We start from the raw sequence: 13,218 nt of genomic DNA, 5'->3' as shown, positions 1-13,218 counted from the left end.
AGGACAAAACAAAAGCACCATAGCTTCCACCAGGATGCAAAACATTACCTCACTGAGCATGACAAATTCCCCCGACCATCCACATCAGTTTGTAATGAGCACATGAAAGTCTGACAGCTCAAAGTGAAAGATAATTCTAATGCCCCGTTCATAACTGGGAACTCATGACGTCAGAAAGTCGGTGCTCTAGAATGATTTTACCCAGTCGGAGCTCGTTTGTTTCCTGAACCCGGCTGGTTTGAACAGACTGAGGTCGGAAGTCGGAGAATTCCGAGTTCCCAGTTGTTTTGAAGGCGGCATAATTCCACGGCCCTGAGTGATGACAGATTCTTATTACGGGACTGGTGTGTGCGTGGTAAATGAGGACATCATTGCGTGATTTCATTCTGAAGCGCAACACTCCAATCTGTGATGATTCAGTCACAGGAACCAACGTTTTTCCTAGCCACCGTGCTTCTACATCTGCATTGCTTTCTGTTTGGGGTTTTAGGCTGTGTTTCTGTATAGCACTTTGTGACATCGGCTGATGTAAAAAGGGCTTTATAAATACCTTTGATTGAGAATCCAAACAAAATCTGAATCGACTAGCTCAGGTTCTCCATTTCTCTTTCATTCATAGATCTGAACAGCACACAACCTTTGCAATGACAACCGGACATTCTATGCTATTGATAAAATGTAATTGGAGCATATACGCCCCCCGGTGGTCAAATTGAAGAAGACATTGTCAGCAGAAAAGATTGGCCTACATTCCTGAGATTGTGGGTGGGTTTCCCAGATACAGATTAAGGCCACTCTTGGATTTACAAGCATGCTCAATGGCTTAATCTGTGTCTGGGAAACCAGCCTGAAGTGTACCATTGCTGCTAGGGGGAAATATAATGGTCAGTTTCACAGAGAAAATGTCAAAAACACACTTAGGAAATACAATGTTGTCCTCAGTATAATGTACATTTTATTATAATATTTGTTCTGGCATAATTGTAGTAGGACAGTAACAATTAACATTTAATATGAAACATTATCACAAAGATATCCTTTCAAACGATCATAATATGCACATGTCTTTATACAGTAGATCACGTTAACCTTTTAACTTGTTGAAAAAGTGCCAGTCATTGAAGAGACGTGGTATATCACATCACCCATCAATGCCCGTCATTTTAACATGGACTACACCATGACACATTACATTCTCATAATACATTCTCTCGCCAATAAGGTTCCAACGTCTCTTTAGTTGTGGACAAATAGAGTGTACAGAGAGAAAACCTTATTGGACATTACACACAAAAAAAACCCTGATGCAACATATAGCTGTCGGACAGTCACAATCTGCATCCCAAATGGCACCCTATTCCCGATAGAGTGCACTACTATTGACCAGGACCCATAGTAGTGCAATATGTAAGTAGTGCACTATGTGGGGAATAGGGCTCTGGTCAAATGTAGGGCACTATGTAAGGAATAGGGCTCTGGTTAAATGTAGGGCACTATGAAGGGAATAGGGCTCTGGTCAAATGTAGGGCACTATGTAGGGAATAGGGTTATGGTCAAATGTAGTGTACTATATAGGGAGTCATTTGGGACACAAGGCAGGAACACACAACTACTGGACACATAAAGGCTCTTTGGACAAGCACAGGGCACTTTGTGACGAAGACACAACAGACATACTGTGGTGGACGAGAGACTCAGTAACCTGGCGAGAGTCTGTTGTTAAAGAACGAATGAGAAGGCTGGACGACTGACAGGACGGCATGTGCAAAGAGACCGTGTGAGTGTGTCTGCCTTTCTGTGTCAGTGCATACATTCCTCTGTCTTCTAGGACTTTCATTCATCTCAGAGTAAACGTCTCTGTATTTTCACGATGTGGTCGTTGACGTCCCGCGTGAGGTATCTAGCTGGGTGGTGGCAGTGGCCATGCTCCCCGGGTCTCTCCAACCTCCGAAGGTCTTCTCCAGGAACACAGCGGTGGCCAGGGAGAGACGGTCCTGCTGCTTCCCCACTACCAGCTGCAGTCCCAAGGGTAAACCCTCCTCGCTCAGCCCCAACGGACACTGGGTCACCGGAAGACCCAGAATGTTAAAGATACCTGTGAGGGATGAGAGAAGGGTACCGTGAACTGTACTTCAGGCAATGGCTGTCATTTAGGGTTAGATAATGTCCTGACCAGGTAAAGCTCATACGAGGCTCTGCAAACTACTTCCTACCTTCCACCACTGACAACAAGCTAGCTAAAGCACCACTGACCAGTGTAGGAGAAGTTGAAGGGGGTGAAGAGGGGATGGTGGTGTTTGGGGGCGAGGTGAGGGTGAGAGGGGTAGAGCAGCACCCCGTCTGTTCCCAACAGTTCCTCCAGGTCCTTCTGGAGAGATTCCTTCTGCTGCAGGATGAACTGGGTGGGCTGGGCCCTCTGGAACATCTCTACCAGGACCAGACCTGAGGGGAGCTCTGGTTACGTCATTTACAGCAATGTGCCCCACATTCAAGACCACCGAGTTAAATGAAAGACAATATAACATTATACCCAGTTACAGACATCATGAAATGGTTGATAAGGGAGAGGAGGACGAGGAGAGAGAGAAAAGGAGGGAGGAACAGAGAAGTAGGGGAGGCCTACAACATGTCCTTAAACCATCACACAACCATCACATAACCATCACACACCTAGAGCAGCCACGGTGTGCTTAGAGAGTCCCACAGTCCACTTAGCAATCTCCCATAGAGGCCACACCTTCTTCCCATGGTCAGACATCAGCTCTGCAAACGATGTGGGCTGCTGTTGGACGAACAGGCATATAGACCATTAAGGCAATACTATACATTCAAGCACTCACCATGCACTCTGAGACAAGCAACAACTCACAAATAGATACACACCTTTCCATCCTTCCCCGGGGCTCCCATCATTGCACTCCAGATCTGGAAGGAGTATTTGAGCTGAGGAATCTTCAGCTGCTGAACTTTGACCCCCAGGTCTGCCTCCAGACGCTGAACCACCTGGGGAAGACATGGTGACTATGAATTCTCTAATGTTCTCTCCGGCTCTTTATTTCCATCTTCTAATCTTCCTGTTTCTACCCTCTCCTTTATCTCTTATCTCCTTTATCTCTTACTCTCTCTCTACCTCCCTTTCTCTCAATAATTGTCTCTCTGCTCCTCCAACTCACCCTCCTCTGAGCCAGGACTATCTGTTTGTCTACAGGAGATACCAGAGGAACTCTCCTGTCTCCCTCCCCTCCTCCCTCTCTCACCCTCCTCTGAGCCAGGACTATCTGTTTGTCTACAGGAGACACCAGAGGAACCCTCCTGTCTCCCTCCCCTCCTCCCCCTCTCCCCCTCCTCTGAGCCAGGACTATCTGTTTGTCTACAGGAGATACCAGAGGAACTCTCCTGTTTCCATCCCCTCCTCCCTCTCTCACCCTCCTCTGAGCCAGGACTAGCTGCTGGTCGACAGGAGACACCAGAGGAGAGCCTCCATCGTGAGGAACAGAGAAGAACCGTAATCTCTTCAGGTCCACCTCAGACGACAGAGACAACCTGCAGAGGGGGAGTGAGAGAGAGAGAGAATGAAGGGGAGACAGAAAGAGAGAAGACGTGGTCATATCTGGGTGTTATTAACGTGCAGTCATTGTTTATCTGTGCATGTTGTTGATGTCCCTCTGTACCTGTCAGCGTTGGCTCCTCCCATAACTCTGAGCATGGGCAGCAGGTCCTGGGCGTAGCGACACATTGGGCCTGTACACAGGAAACCAGGCTGCTGCCCCGAGGCCGGGGGGAACTGACCCACGTTAGACACTACACCTACAGACAGACAGACAGAGAGGGAGAGAGAACTGACCCACGTTAGATACTACACCTACAGACAGACAGAGAGAGAGAGAGAAAACTGACCCACGTTAGATACTACACCTATACTGTAGAAAGACAATTGTTTAAAGACAGATTATTTCACTGTATCACAATTCCAGTGGGTCAGAAGTTTACATACATTAAGTTGACTGTGCCTTTAAACAGCTTGGAAAATTCCAGAAATGATGTCATGGCTTTAGAAGCTTCTGACAGGCTAATTGACATCATTGGAGGTGTACCTGTGGATGTACTTCAAGGCCTACCTTCAAACTCAGTGCCTCTTTGCTTGACATCATGGGAAAATCAAAATAAATCAGCCAAGACCTCAGAAAAAAATGAGATCTCCACAAGTCTGGTTCATCTTTGGGAGCAATTTCCAAACGCCTGAAGGTACCACGTTCATCTGTACAAACAATAGTACACAAGTATAAACACCATGGGACCACGCAGCCAACATACCGCTCAGGAAGGAGACGCGTTCTGTCTCCTAGAGATAAACGTACTTTGGTGTGAAAAGTGCAAATCAATCCCAGAACAAGAGCAAAGGACCTTGTGAAGATGCTGTAGGAAATAGGTACAAAAGTATCTATATCCACAATAAAACGAGTCCTATATCGACATAACCTGAACAGTCACCCAGCAAGGAAGAAGCTATTGCTCCAAATCCACCATAAAAAAAAGCCAGACTACGGTTTGCAACTGCACATGGGGACAAAGATCGTACTTTTTGGAGAAATGTCCTCTGGTCTGATGAAACAAAAATAGAACTGTTTGGCCATAATTACCATTGTTATGTTTGGAGGAAAAAGGGGGATGCTTGCAAGCCGAAGAACACCATCCCAACCGTGAAGCATGGGAATGGCAGCATCATGTTGTGGGGGTACTTTGCTGTAGGAGGGACTGGTGCACATCACAAAATAGATGCCATCATGAGGCAGGAAAATTATGTGGATATATTGAAGCAACATCTCAAGACATCAGTCAGGAAGTTAAAGCTTGGTCGTAAATGGGTCTTCCAAATGGACAATGACCCCAAGCATACTTCCAAAGTTGTGGCAAAATGGCTTAAGGATAACAAAGTCAAGGTATTGGAGTGGCCATCACAAAGCCCTGACCTCAATCCTATAGAAAATGTATGGTCAGAACTGAAAAAGTGTGCGAGCAAAGAGGCCTACAAACCTGACTCAGTTACACCAGCTCTGTCAGGAGGAACGGGCCAAAATTCACCCAATTTATTGTGGGAAACTTGTGGAAGGCTACCCAAAACGTTTGACCCAAGTTAAACAATTTAAAGGCAATGCTACTAAATACTAATTGAATGTATGTAAACTTCTGACCCACTGGGAATGTGATGAAAGAAATAAAAGCTGAAATAAATCATTCTCTCTACTATTATACTGACATTTCACATTCTTTAAATAAAGTGGTGATCCTAACTGACCTAAGACAGGGAATTTTTACTAGGATTAAATGTCAGTATTTGTGAAAAACTGAGTTGAAATATATTTGGCTAAGGTGTATGTAAACTTCCGACTTCAACTGTAGATTCAATGGTTGTAAAGATGGGGAGAGGTCTGTCTGTAATAAAGAGATGCTCTGCTTTTTTTTTTCTTCACACTCCACAAAGCAAGTCCTGCAGGCTCTAGTTTTGTCTTATCTTGATTATTGTCCAGTCATATGGTCAAGTGTTGCAAAGAAAGACCTAGTCAAGCTGTTGCTCATTGTAATCAGAGGACTAATATAAATACTATGTATGCCAGTCTCTCTTGGCTAAGAGTCGAGGAGAGCCTGACTGCATCACTTCTTATTTTATAATAAACATTAGTGTTGAAAAGCACCAAATTGTTTACATAGTAAACTTACAGTGCATTCGGAAAGTATTCACACCCCTTAACCTTTTCCACATTTTGTTACATTACAGCCTTATTCTAAAACAGATTAAAGTTTGTTTCCCTTCAACAATCTACACACAATACCCCATAATGACAAAGCAAAAACAGGTTTTTAGAAATGTTTGCTAATGTATAAAAAATAAAAATATCTGATTTACATAAGTATTCAGACCCTTTACTCAATAGTTTGTTGAAGCACCTTTGGCAGCAATTACAGCCTTTGAGTCTTCTTGGGTATGACGCTAAAAGCTTGGCACACCTGTATTTGGGGAGTTTCTCCCATTCTTCTCTGCAGATCTTCTCAAGCTCTGTCAGGTTGGATGGGGAGCGTCGCTGCACAGCTATTTTCAGCTCTCCAGAGATGCTCGATCGGGTTCAAGTCCGGACTCTGGCTCAGCCACTCAAGGACATTCAGAGACTTGTCCCATAGCCACTCTTGCGTTGTCTTGGCTGTGTGCTTAGGGTCGTTGTCCTGTTTGAAGGTGAACCTTCGCCCCTGTTTGAGGTCCTGAGCACTCTGCAGCAGGTTTTAATCTCTCTGTACTTTGCTCCGTTCATCTTTCCCTCAATCCTGACTAGTCTCCCAGTCCCTGCCGCTGAAAAACATCCCCACAGCATGACGCTGTCACCACCATGCTTCACTGTAGGGATGGTGCCTGGTTCCTCCAGATATGACTCTTGGCATGCAGGCCAAACAGTTCAATCTTGGTTTCTTCAGACCAGAGAATTATGTTTGTCATGGTCTGATAGTCCTTTAGGTTCTTTTTTGCAAACTCCAAGCGGGCTGTCATGTGCCTTTTACTGAGGAGTGGCTTCCGTCTGGCCACACTACCATAAAGGTCTGATTGGTGGAGTGCTGCAGAGATGGTTGTCCTTCTAGAATGTTCTCCCATCTCCACAGAGTAACTCTAGAGCTCTGTCAAAGTGACCATAGGGTTCTTGGTCACATCCATGGACCAAGGCTTTTCTCCCCCAATTGCTCAGTTTGGCCGGGCGGCCAGCTCCAGGAAGAGTCTTGGTGGTTTCAAACTTCTTCAATTTAAGAATGATGGAGGCCGCTGTGTTCTTGGGGATCTTCAATGCTGCAAAAAAATGTTGGTACCTTTCCCCAGATCTGTGCCTGGACACAATCCTGTCTCGGAGCTCTATGGACAATTCCTTCGACCTCATGGCTTGATTTTTGCTCTGACATGCACTGTCAACTGTCTGACCTCATATAGACAGGTGTGTCCCTTTACAAATCATGTCCAATCAATTTAGTTTACTACAAGAGGACTCCAATCAAGTTGTAGAAACATCACAAGGATGATCAATGGAAACAGGATGCACCTGAGGTCAATTTTGAGTCTCATAGCAAAGGGTCTGAATACTTATGTAGTTTTTTAATACATTTGAAAACATTTCTAAAAATCCACTGTATACACACACTTACCCCACCAGTCATTTCACCAGGGGTCTTTTCACAGTCCCCAAATCCACAACAAACTCAAGAAAGCCTCCAGTATTATATAGATTATTCAATGGAACTCTGTAGAATGTGTGCCCTTTTTAAATGTATGTAGTTCTGTCCTTGAGCTGTTCTTGTCTATTAATGTCCTGTATTGTTTCATGATCTGTGTGGACCCCAGGAAGAGTAGCTGCTGCTTTCGCAACAGCTAATAGCAAATACTAAAATACACACACACCTGCAATTAAACAACCACACGCACGACTAGAAGAAACTGGCCCCGTTACATCCTACAGAGACAGCAGATTGGTGCGAGTGTCTCACACACACAGGATGTGTCTCTACAACACGGGATAGATACAAACCTCCATGCACACACCACTCACACACAGGTGTCAGACTGGACGCCCTCACCTGATGTTGGCTTGTGGCCGAAGATGCCGTTGAAGAATGCTGGGATGCGAATACTGCCCCCAACATCTGAGCCAACCCCTATCACGGAACCACCGCCGCCCAAAATACTGCCCTCCCCTCCTGAGAGAGACAGACAGAGAGATAAAGGTCATACAAGATGGTAGAAACACTTGGAGTCACACTGACATACAACAATATATTGAAGGTTGACAGAAAAGGTATCATTCTATGATCTACTCCTACTCTATTCCTCCCTATTCCAAACATTCTGTTGCCATTCCATTGGATTCCATCCATTCTATTCCATTGGAGAATGACAGCGGTGTAACTAACCGGAGCTTCCCCCTGGTATTCTCTCCAGGTCGTATGGGTTATTGGTGATTCCATACAGGTGGTTATGGGACTCAAGCCACATGCAGAGCTCACTACAGTTAGTCACCCCCAGAGGAATGGCCCCTGCCCTCTTCAGCAGAGCCACCGGGGGAGCGTCCGTTGCCGAAATCACCCCCCGCCGTGACACCAGCCCTGTGGAGTTAGGCATACCTGGGGAGAAGAGAGAGAGGGGCACGAGAGGGAGAGAGATGGTAAATGGGGACAGTGAACAAGGCATTGGAACAAACAAGGCTTCTATTTCAACTGTAGTAGTTCAGTAGGTTTCCCATTTCAGCAGGTTTAGACCTTGAGAGTGAGGGAACGGCACAGAGACAGATAGACTTTAGCAACAAATGTTGCATCAAGGACAACCAGTGGGGAAAGAACCCTGATTGCAGCACAGGCACAACTACAGGTCAGGGTATCGGCCATGTTGATCATATTATCCTCACTATAAGTAGCATTAGTAGCCTGTCCTGGACGCAAGACTCCATACTTTAACACCAAACGTTGCATCAAATATTGAAATACAACTGACAGCAGTACTGCTGCAGGTCAGGGACCCTAATTACCAGAGTACCAGGGTACGTAGAAATATAGTGACTCTGTTCTAATCATCATTAGAAGAAGTAGCATTAGCAGCCTACCCTGGAGGGAGAAGGCCTCTTTGACAGTGAACGGGACACCCAGTAGAGGAAGCCTGTCCTCCAGAACATCCTCTCCTCCTGTCTCCTCCTCGATCAGCTTATCCACCTGGGCTGCCTCCTGCAGGGCCAAGGAAAACCTGAGAGAGATGGAGGGAGGGATGCAGGGAGAAGAGAGAGAGAGGGGGGGTTGGTAGGAGGGACGGACAGAGAATAGGAGGTAAGAGATAAAGGGAGGACGGGAGTGTGGCTTGACTTGAAATGCACAGTGAAAGTAGGTGTCCTCTCTGTCTCTCTCACCTGTCCTTGACCATGGCATTGATGAGAGGGTTAATCTCTTGGATGCGGTCTATGTAGGTCTGTACCACCTCCACACTGGTTACCTGAGAGAACAGGGGCAATTATATCAATTACAGTCTGATTCATCAAGATATGTTCTGTGCCCCAAATGCCACCCTATTCCCTGTTAGTGCACTCCCTTTGACCAGAAGTAGTGCATTACATAGGGAATAGGGTGCCATTTGGGATACAACATGATCAATCCAAAAAATAAATGAGACGCACAACCGTGAATATTTAGGATGAATATGTCTATTCTCGTACGCTGTAAACACTGTAAAAAGTTATTCTGAGAGAGTACAATTGGCAGGATGTATAGTGATATTTCCCAGATGTTCAAAGCGCTGTAACGTTACATAGCAGAGAGAGAACGGGAGTAGGGGAAAGAGTTCCTATTGTTTCTGTCTCTATCCCAAAATAGCACACTATTCCCTTTATAGTGCACTACTTTCAACCAGAACCCTTTGAGTCTTGGTCAAAAGAAGTGCACTATATAGGTCACCAGTTGCCATTTGGGATGTACCGTCCTCTGACTACAGTGACCTTTGTGCAGGTGAAGTAAAGTCCCCTCCGGTGGCTCTACGTGGCCCCCTGCCACTATTGTTTACGTTCTGGAAGTAAATCCCTCTTAACAGGGAGCCCGGCTCAACCACCAAAGCCACACAAATCTGTGTCCCAACTGGTACCTTATTATGTAGTGCACTGCTTTTGAACAGAGCCCTGTAAAGAATAGGGAACCAAACTACGGTATATCCTCTGGGATGTGACAGGATGTGTTTGAAAACACAACCAACTTGAATGTATTTTATATGAAATGCTAATTCAATAGGCTACTTTATTCAAGTAGGCCCAGAGTAATACAAGTACTATTAGGTACGAAGTACAGTAAACTACTATGTCAGTAAACTACTGTCGTGTGAGTTATTACTAGCCTACATATCCCAGCATTCGTCAGTGCCACCGAGTCACCTTGCAGAATCTTTCTCTTCCCTAAACAATCCCGAGCTGCGATGCATAATAAAACAAGCAACTGGCAGTTCTTCATTTATCCCGGACATATCTATATGAATACACGTTATGTCACGATCTACCGGGTGGCATTTAACTACCTAACAACACTTTAATAAAGTTCACCTGCCTCTCTCCGTCGAATCATGCGGGCGAGCCGCATCGCGGGGACCTTCAACAGTGGGTTGGTGATTGGTGGGAGCCTCCTCACCGACCTGTCCGCTCCCCGCCGCTGAGCGAGCAGCTGGAAGACGGCAAACAGCATCCCGACCGCTCCCCGCAGCATCGAGGCCAGGAACCGTTCGAACCATGTCAGCGCCATTACTACCGATAGCGGAAGACTAGCTATTTTGACATGAGATTTCGGGTGCCAGAAATTGCCAGACTACTAAAAAAGATCCACTGCTCAGTCTCTATCCACTCTCCCAGAATGCAACGGGGGTGCTGTAATAAAATGAACCTCTGCCTCTGCTAGCTGCAGGTGTTATGTCAGACTCTCTGTTTCTTGTATGAAAGTTAGCCGGAACTTCCGTAGGGGACCCCATACAATCAGATATGTTATATCACCTTTAAGGAAGAAAGACTGCGGTCAGAGTGCAGTATAACTACAGTATGCAGAAAACATTTTTCTTACTGCAATAATTTTGCGGTGTAACTGTAATTAGAGTGCAGTATAACTGCAGTTCAACAGCAGTACAATGCAGTTATTCTACAATTACTGCGTCCAAAATACCACAGTCGACTGCAGTTACTGCACTTTTCAAAACTGCTATCTTTTTGTTGTCAGGGCACAATCACCATGAAAACTGTCTTATCTGCTGAAACTACACAGTGATACAATTACATTACATTGTTGTCATACAGTTTATTGTAGCTGCAACAGCTGTCATTGCAGTGTCGTTATTCCGTTTACCGCCACTAGATGGAAGCAAATATCTCAGTCCAACGCTTCAGCTTCCTCCATTTTGACCCGCAGAAACAGTACACACACACACAAAACACCGCACACACGCACGATTTAGTATTTTAGACTGGTTTTTAACACCTTTCATTTGAAGGCCTACCTGTAAAACATGCAGTAGGAAGGAATAGGCTGCTCAAAATACAGTTATTCATATGTCGAATTGTCTAAAGTAAAAATAAAATAAAAACATTATGCTTTGGTCTTGAGCTTTACTGATGAGTGAGCTGCCTGTAATGGTTATCAAGCACCAATAGCAATCTCTCATTAGCCTGCACATCTTGATTGATAGACAAACCATCCAATAGAGAGGCAGGAGGCGGGACCTCAGTTCCTTCCAGCCATTACAATGCGCATGTCCTCCTATAGCTCCTCCCACCAGCCTCCACTGACAGAAAACTAACCATACAGATACAGAACAATGTGAATGTGATGAGCCATGGAATATCTGTGCAGCTTCGCTCCTTCAATGGTTTCCACTCGTGTTGCTTTGGCTAACAATAACGTTAGAAACCAATAAATGAACACCTGTCCAGTGAAAATCTCCCTAAGTTAATATTCTGTTAACTCCTACCCAAATAATGTTGTTGACTCATCCTTTACTCGAATTTGTGGCCTAAGCATAAATTGGAGAAAAAATATATCAAACAAAAAAAATATGTCTCCACCTCAAACTTGTATCTCAAACAGAGCGTTTAAAAAATGCTTGCTATTTCTTCATAAGGAATGATGTCATCCTCCTGAGGATGAGCTGGCCAATCAGCAGTCTACTCACATTAATATTTTTATGACCGGTATATGCCCCATTCTGTTGTTGGGGTGACACCTTTCCAACACAGAAAAGCATTTTAACATAACGTACTTATTTACAATTTTGGGGAACTTTAACTATTTCACTCATATTTTTATAAATTATAGGTAATAATTTATAGAAATCTGGAAACACTGGAGAGTTACTTTAACATACACCTGGCATGCTTTTTTCATTCAAATACCTTACTTTTCGCTCAAAAAGATAATTTGAGTGTCTTCACGGAAGTAGACCGTTTTTTACCCAATCGCTACAGCCAGTGCCTCAAAGAACCGCTGCCGACAACAAATACTTAGAACGTTTGCTGTAGTAGCAGATATGAACAAGGTCAAGTTTGACAGAGGTGAGATGAAGGAGAGGAGTGTGGATATCTACGTCAGTGAAAACACCCTGAGAGACGGTGAGACCAGCACCAAGAGAGAAGAGACAGCAGACACTGCTCCTAATAATGGACCAACACACCACAAGTCTCTCTTATTTGTCTACAGAGCCTGAGAGCTCAGGGAAGAGACCCTTCCTAGTTGCTGCAGTGTGTCTGGGGCTGCTGTGTGTTCTCCTGGCTGGGATCATAGGCCTGTTTGCCTACTGTGAGTATACGGCCCTCATTACATTCACTAGACTTGATGCTGTGTGTTCTCCTACTGGCTGGGATCATAGACCTGTCTGTCTACTGTGAGTATAAGGCCCTCATTACATTCACTAGACTTGATGCTGTGTGTTCTCCTACTGGCTGGGATCATAGGCCTGTCTGTCTACTGTGAGTATAAGGCCCTCATTACATTCACTAGACTTGATGCTGTGTGTTCTCCTACTGGCTGGGATCATAGGCCTGTTTGTCTACTGTGAGTATAAGGCCCTCATTACATTCACCAGACTTGATGCTGTGTGTTCTCCTACTGGCTGGGATCATAGGCCTGTCTGTCTACTGTGAGTATAAGGCCCTCATTACATTCACTAGACTTGATGCTGTGTGTTCTCCTACTGGCTGGGATCATAGGCCTGTCTGGCTACTGTGAGTATAAGGCCCTCATTACATTCACTAGACTTGATGCTGTGTGTTCTCCTACTGGCTGGGATCATAGGCCTGTCTGTCTACTGTGAGTATAAGGCCCTCATTACATTCACTAGACTTGATGCTGTGTGTTCTCCTACTGGCTGGGATCATAGGCCTGTCTGTCTACTGTGAGTGACGGCCCTCATTACATTCACTAGACTTGATGCTGTGTGTTCTCCTACTGGCTGGGATCATAGGCCTGTTTGTCTACTGTGAGTATAAGGCCCTCATTACATTCACTAGACTTGATGCTGTGTGTTCTCCTACTGGCTGGGATCATAGGCCTGTTTGTCTACTGTGAGTATAAGGCCCTCATTACATTCACTAGACTTGATGCTGTGTGTTCTCCTACTGGCTGGGATCATAGGCCTGTTTGTCTACTGTGAGTATAAGGCCCTCATTACATTCACTAGACTTGATG

At 45.0% G+C, this 13,218-nt stretch overlaps 1 protein-coding gene across 1 annotated transcript; it reads right to left on the bottom strand.

The window, feature by feature from the left end:
- Positions 1 to 1,493: 1,493 nt before the first annotated feature.
- Positions 1,494 to 10,466, bottom strand: LOC120053062 (fatty-acid amide hydrolase 2-A-like). The gene is made up of 11 exons (XM_039000311.1): positions 10,102 to 10,466; positions 8,925 to 9,007; positions 8,628 to 8,764; positions 7,942 to 8,151; positions 7,609 to 7,728; positions 3,672 to 3,807; positions 3,426 to 3,543; positions 2,884 to 3,003; positions 2,671 to 2,782; positions 2,254 to 2,442; positions 1,494 to 2,095 (listed from the first exon to the last, which is right to left on the bottom strand). The coding sequence occupies exons 1-11, from the start codon at positions 10,291 to 10,293 to the stop codon at positions 1,866 to 1,868; spliced, it is 1,647 nt and encodes a 548-aa protein (XP_038856239.1). The 5' UTR covers positions 10,294 to 10,466; the 3' UTR covers positions 1,494 to 1,865.
- Positions 10,467 to 13,218: the final 2,752 nt, after the last annotated feature.

The sequence above is a fragment of the Salvelinus namaycush genome, chromosome 8 (assembly GCF_016432855.1).
Source record: "Salvelinus namaycush isolate Seneca chromosome 8, SaNama_1.0, whole genome shotgun sequence".
Classification (NCBI taxonomy): Eukaryota; Metazoa; Chordata; class Actinopteri; order Salmoniformes; family Salmonidae; genus Salvelinus; species Salvelinus namaycush.
Note: the sequence above shows the minus strand (reverse complement) of the source record. Positions and strands in the feature narration are given on the sequence as shown.

Bases quoted from the DNA above. Each gene is read 5' to 3' on its own strand.
- LOC120053062 (XM_039000311.1), bottom strand. From the start codon at position 10,293: ATGGCGCTGACATGGTTCGAACGGTTCCTGGCCTCGATGCTGCGGGGA. The intron at 7,729-7,941 runs GTTAGTTACACC...TGTCTCTCTCAG, and splicing joins AATACCAGGGGGAAGCTCCG to GAGGGGAGGGCAGTATTTTG. The intron at 3,004-3,425 runs GTGAGAGAGGGA...TGTCTTCCCCAG, and splicing joins TAGTCCTGGCTCAGAGGAGG to GTGGTTCAGCGTCTGGAGGC.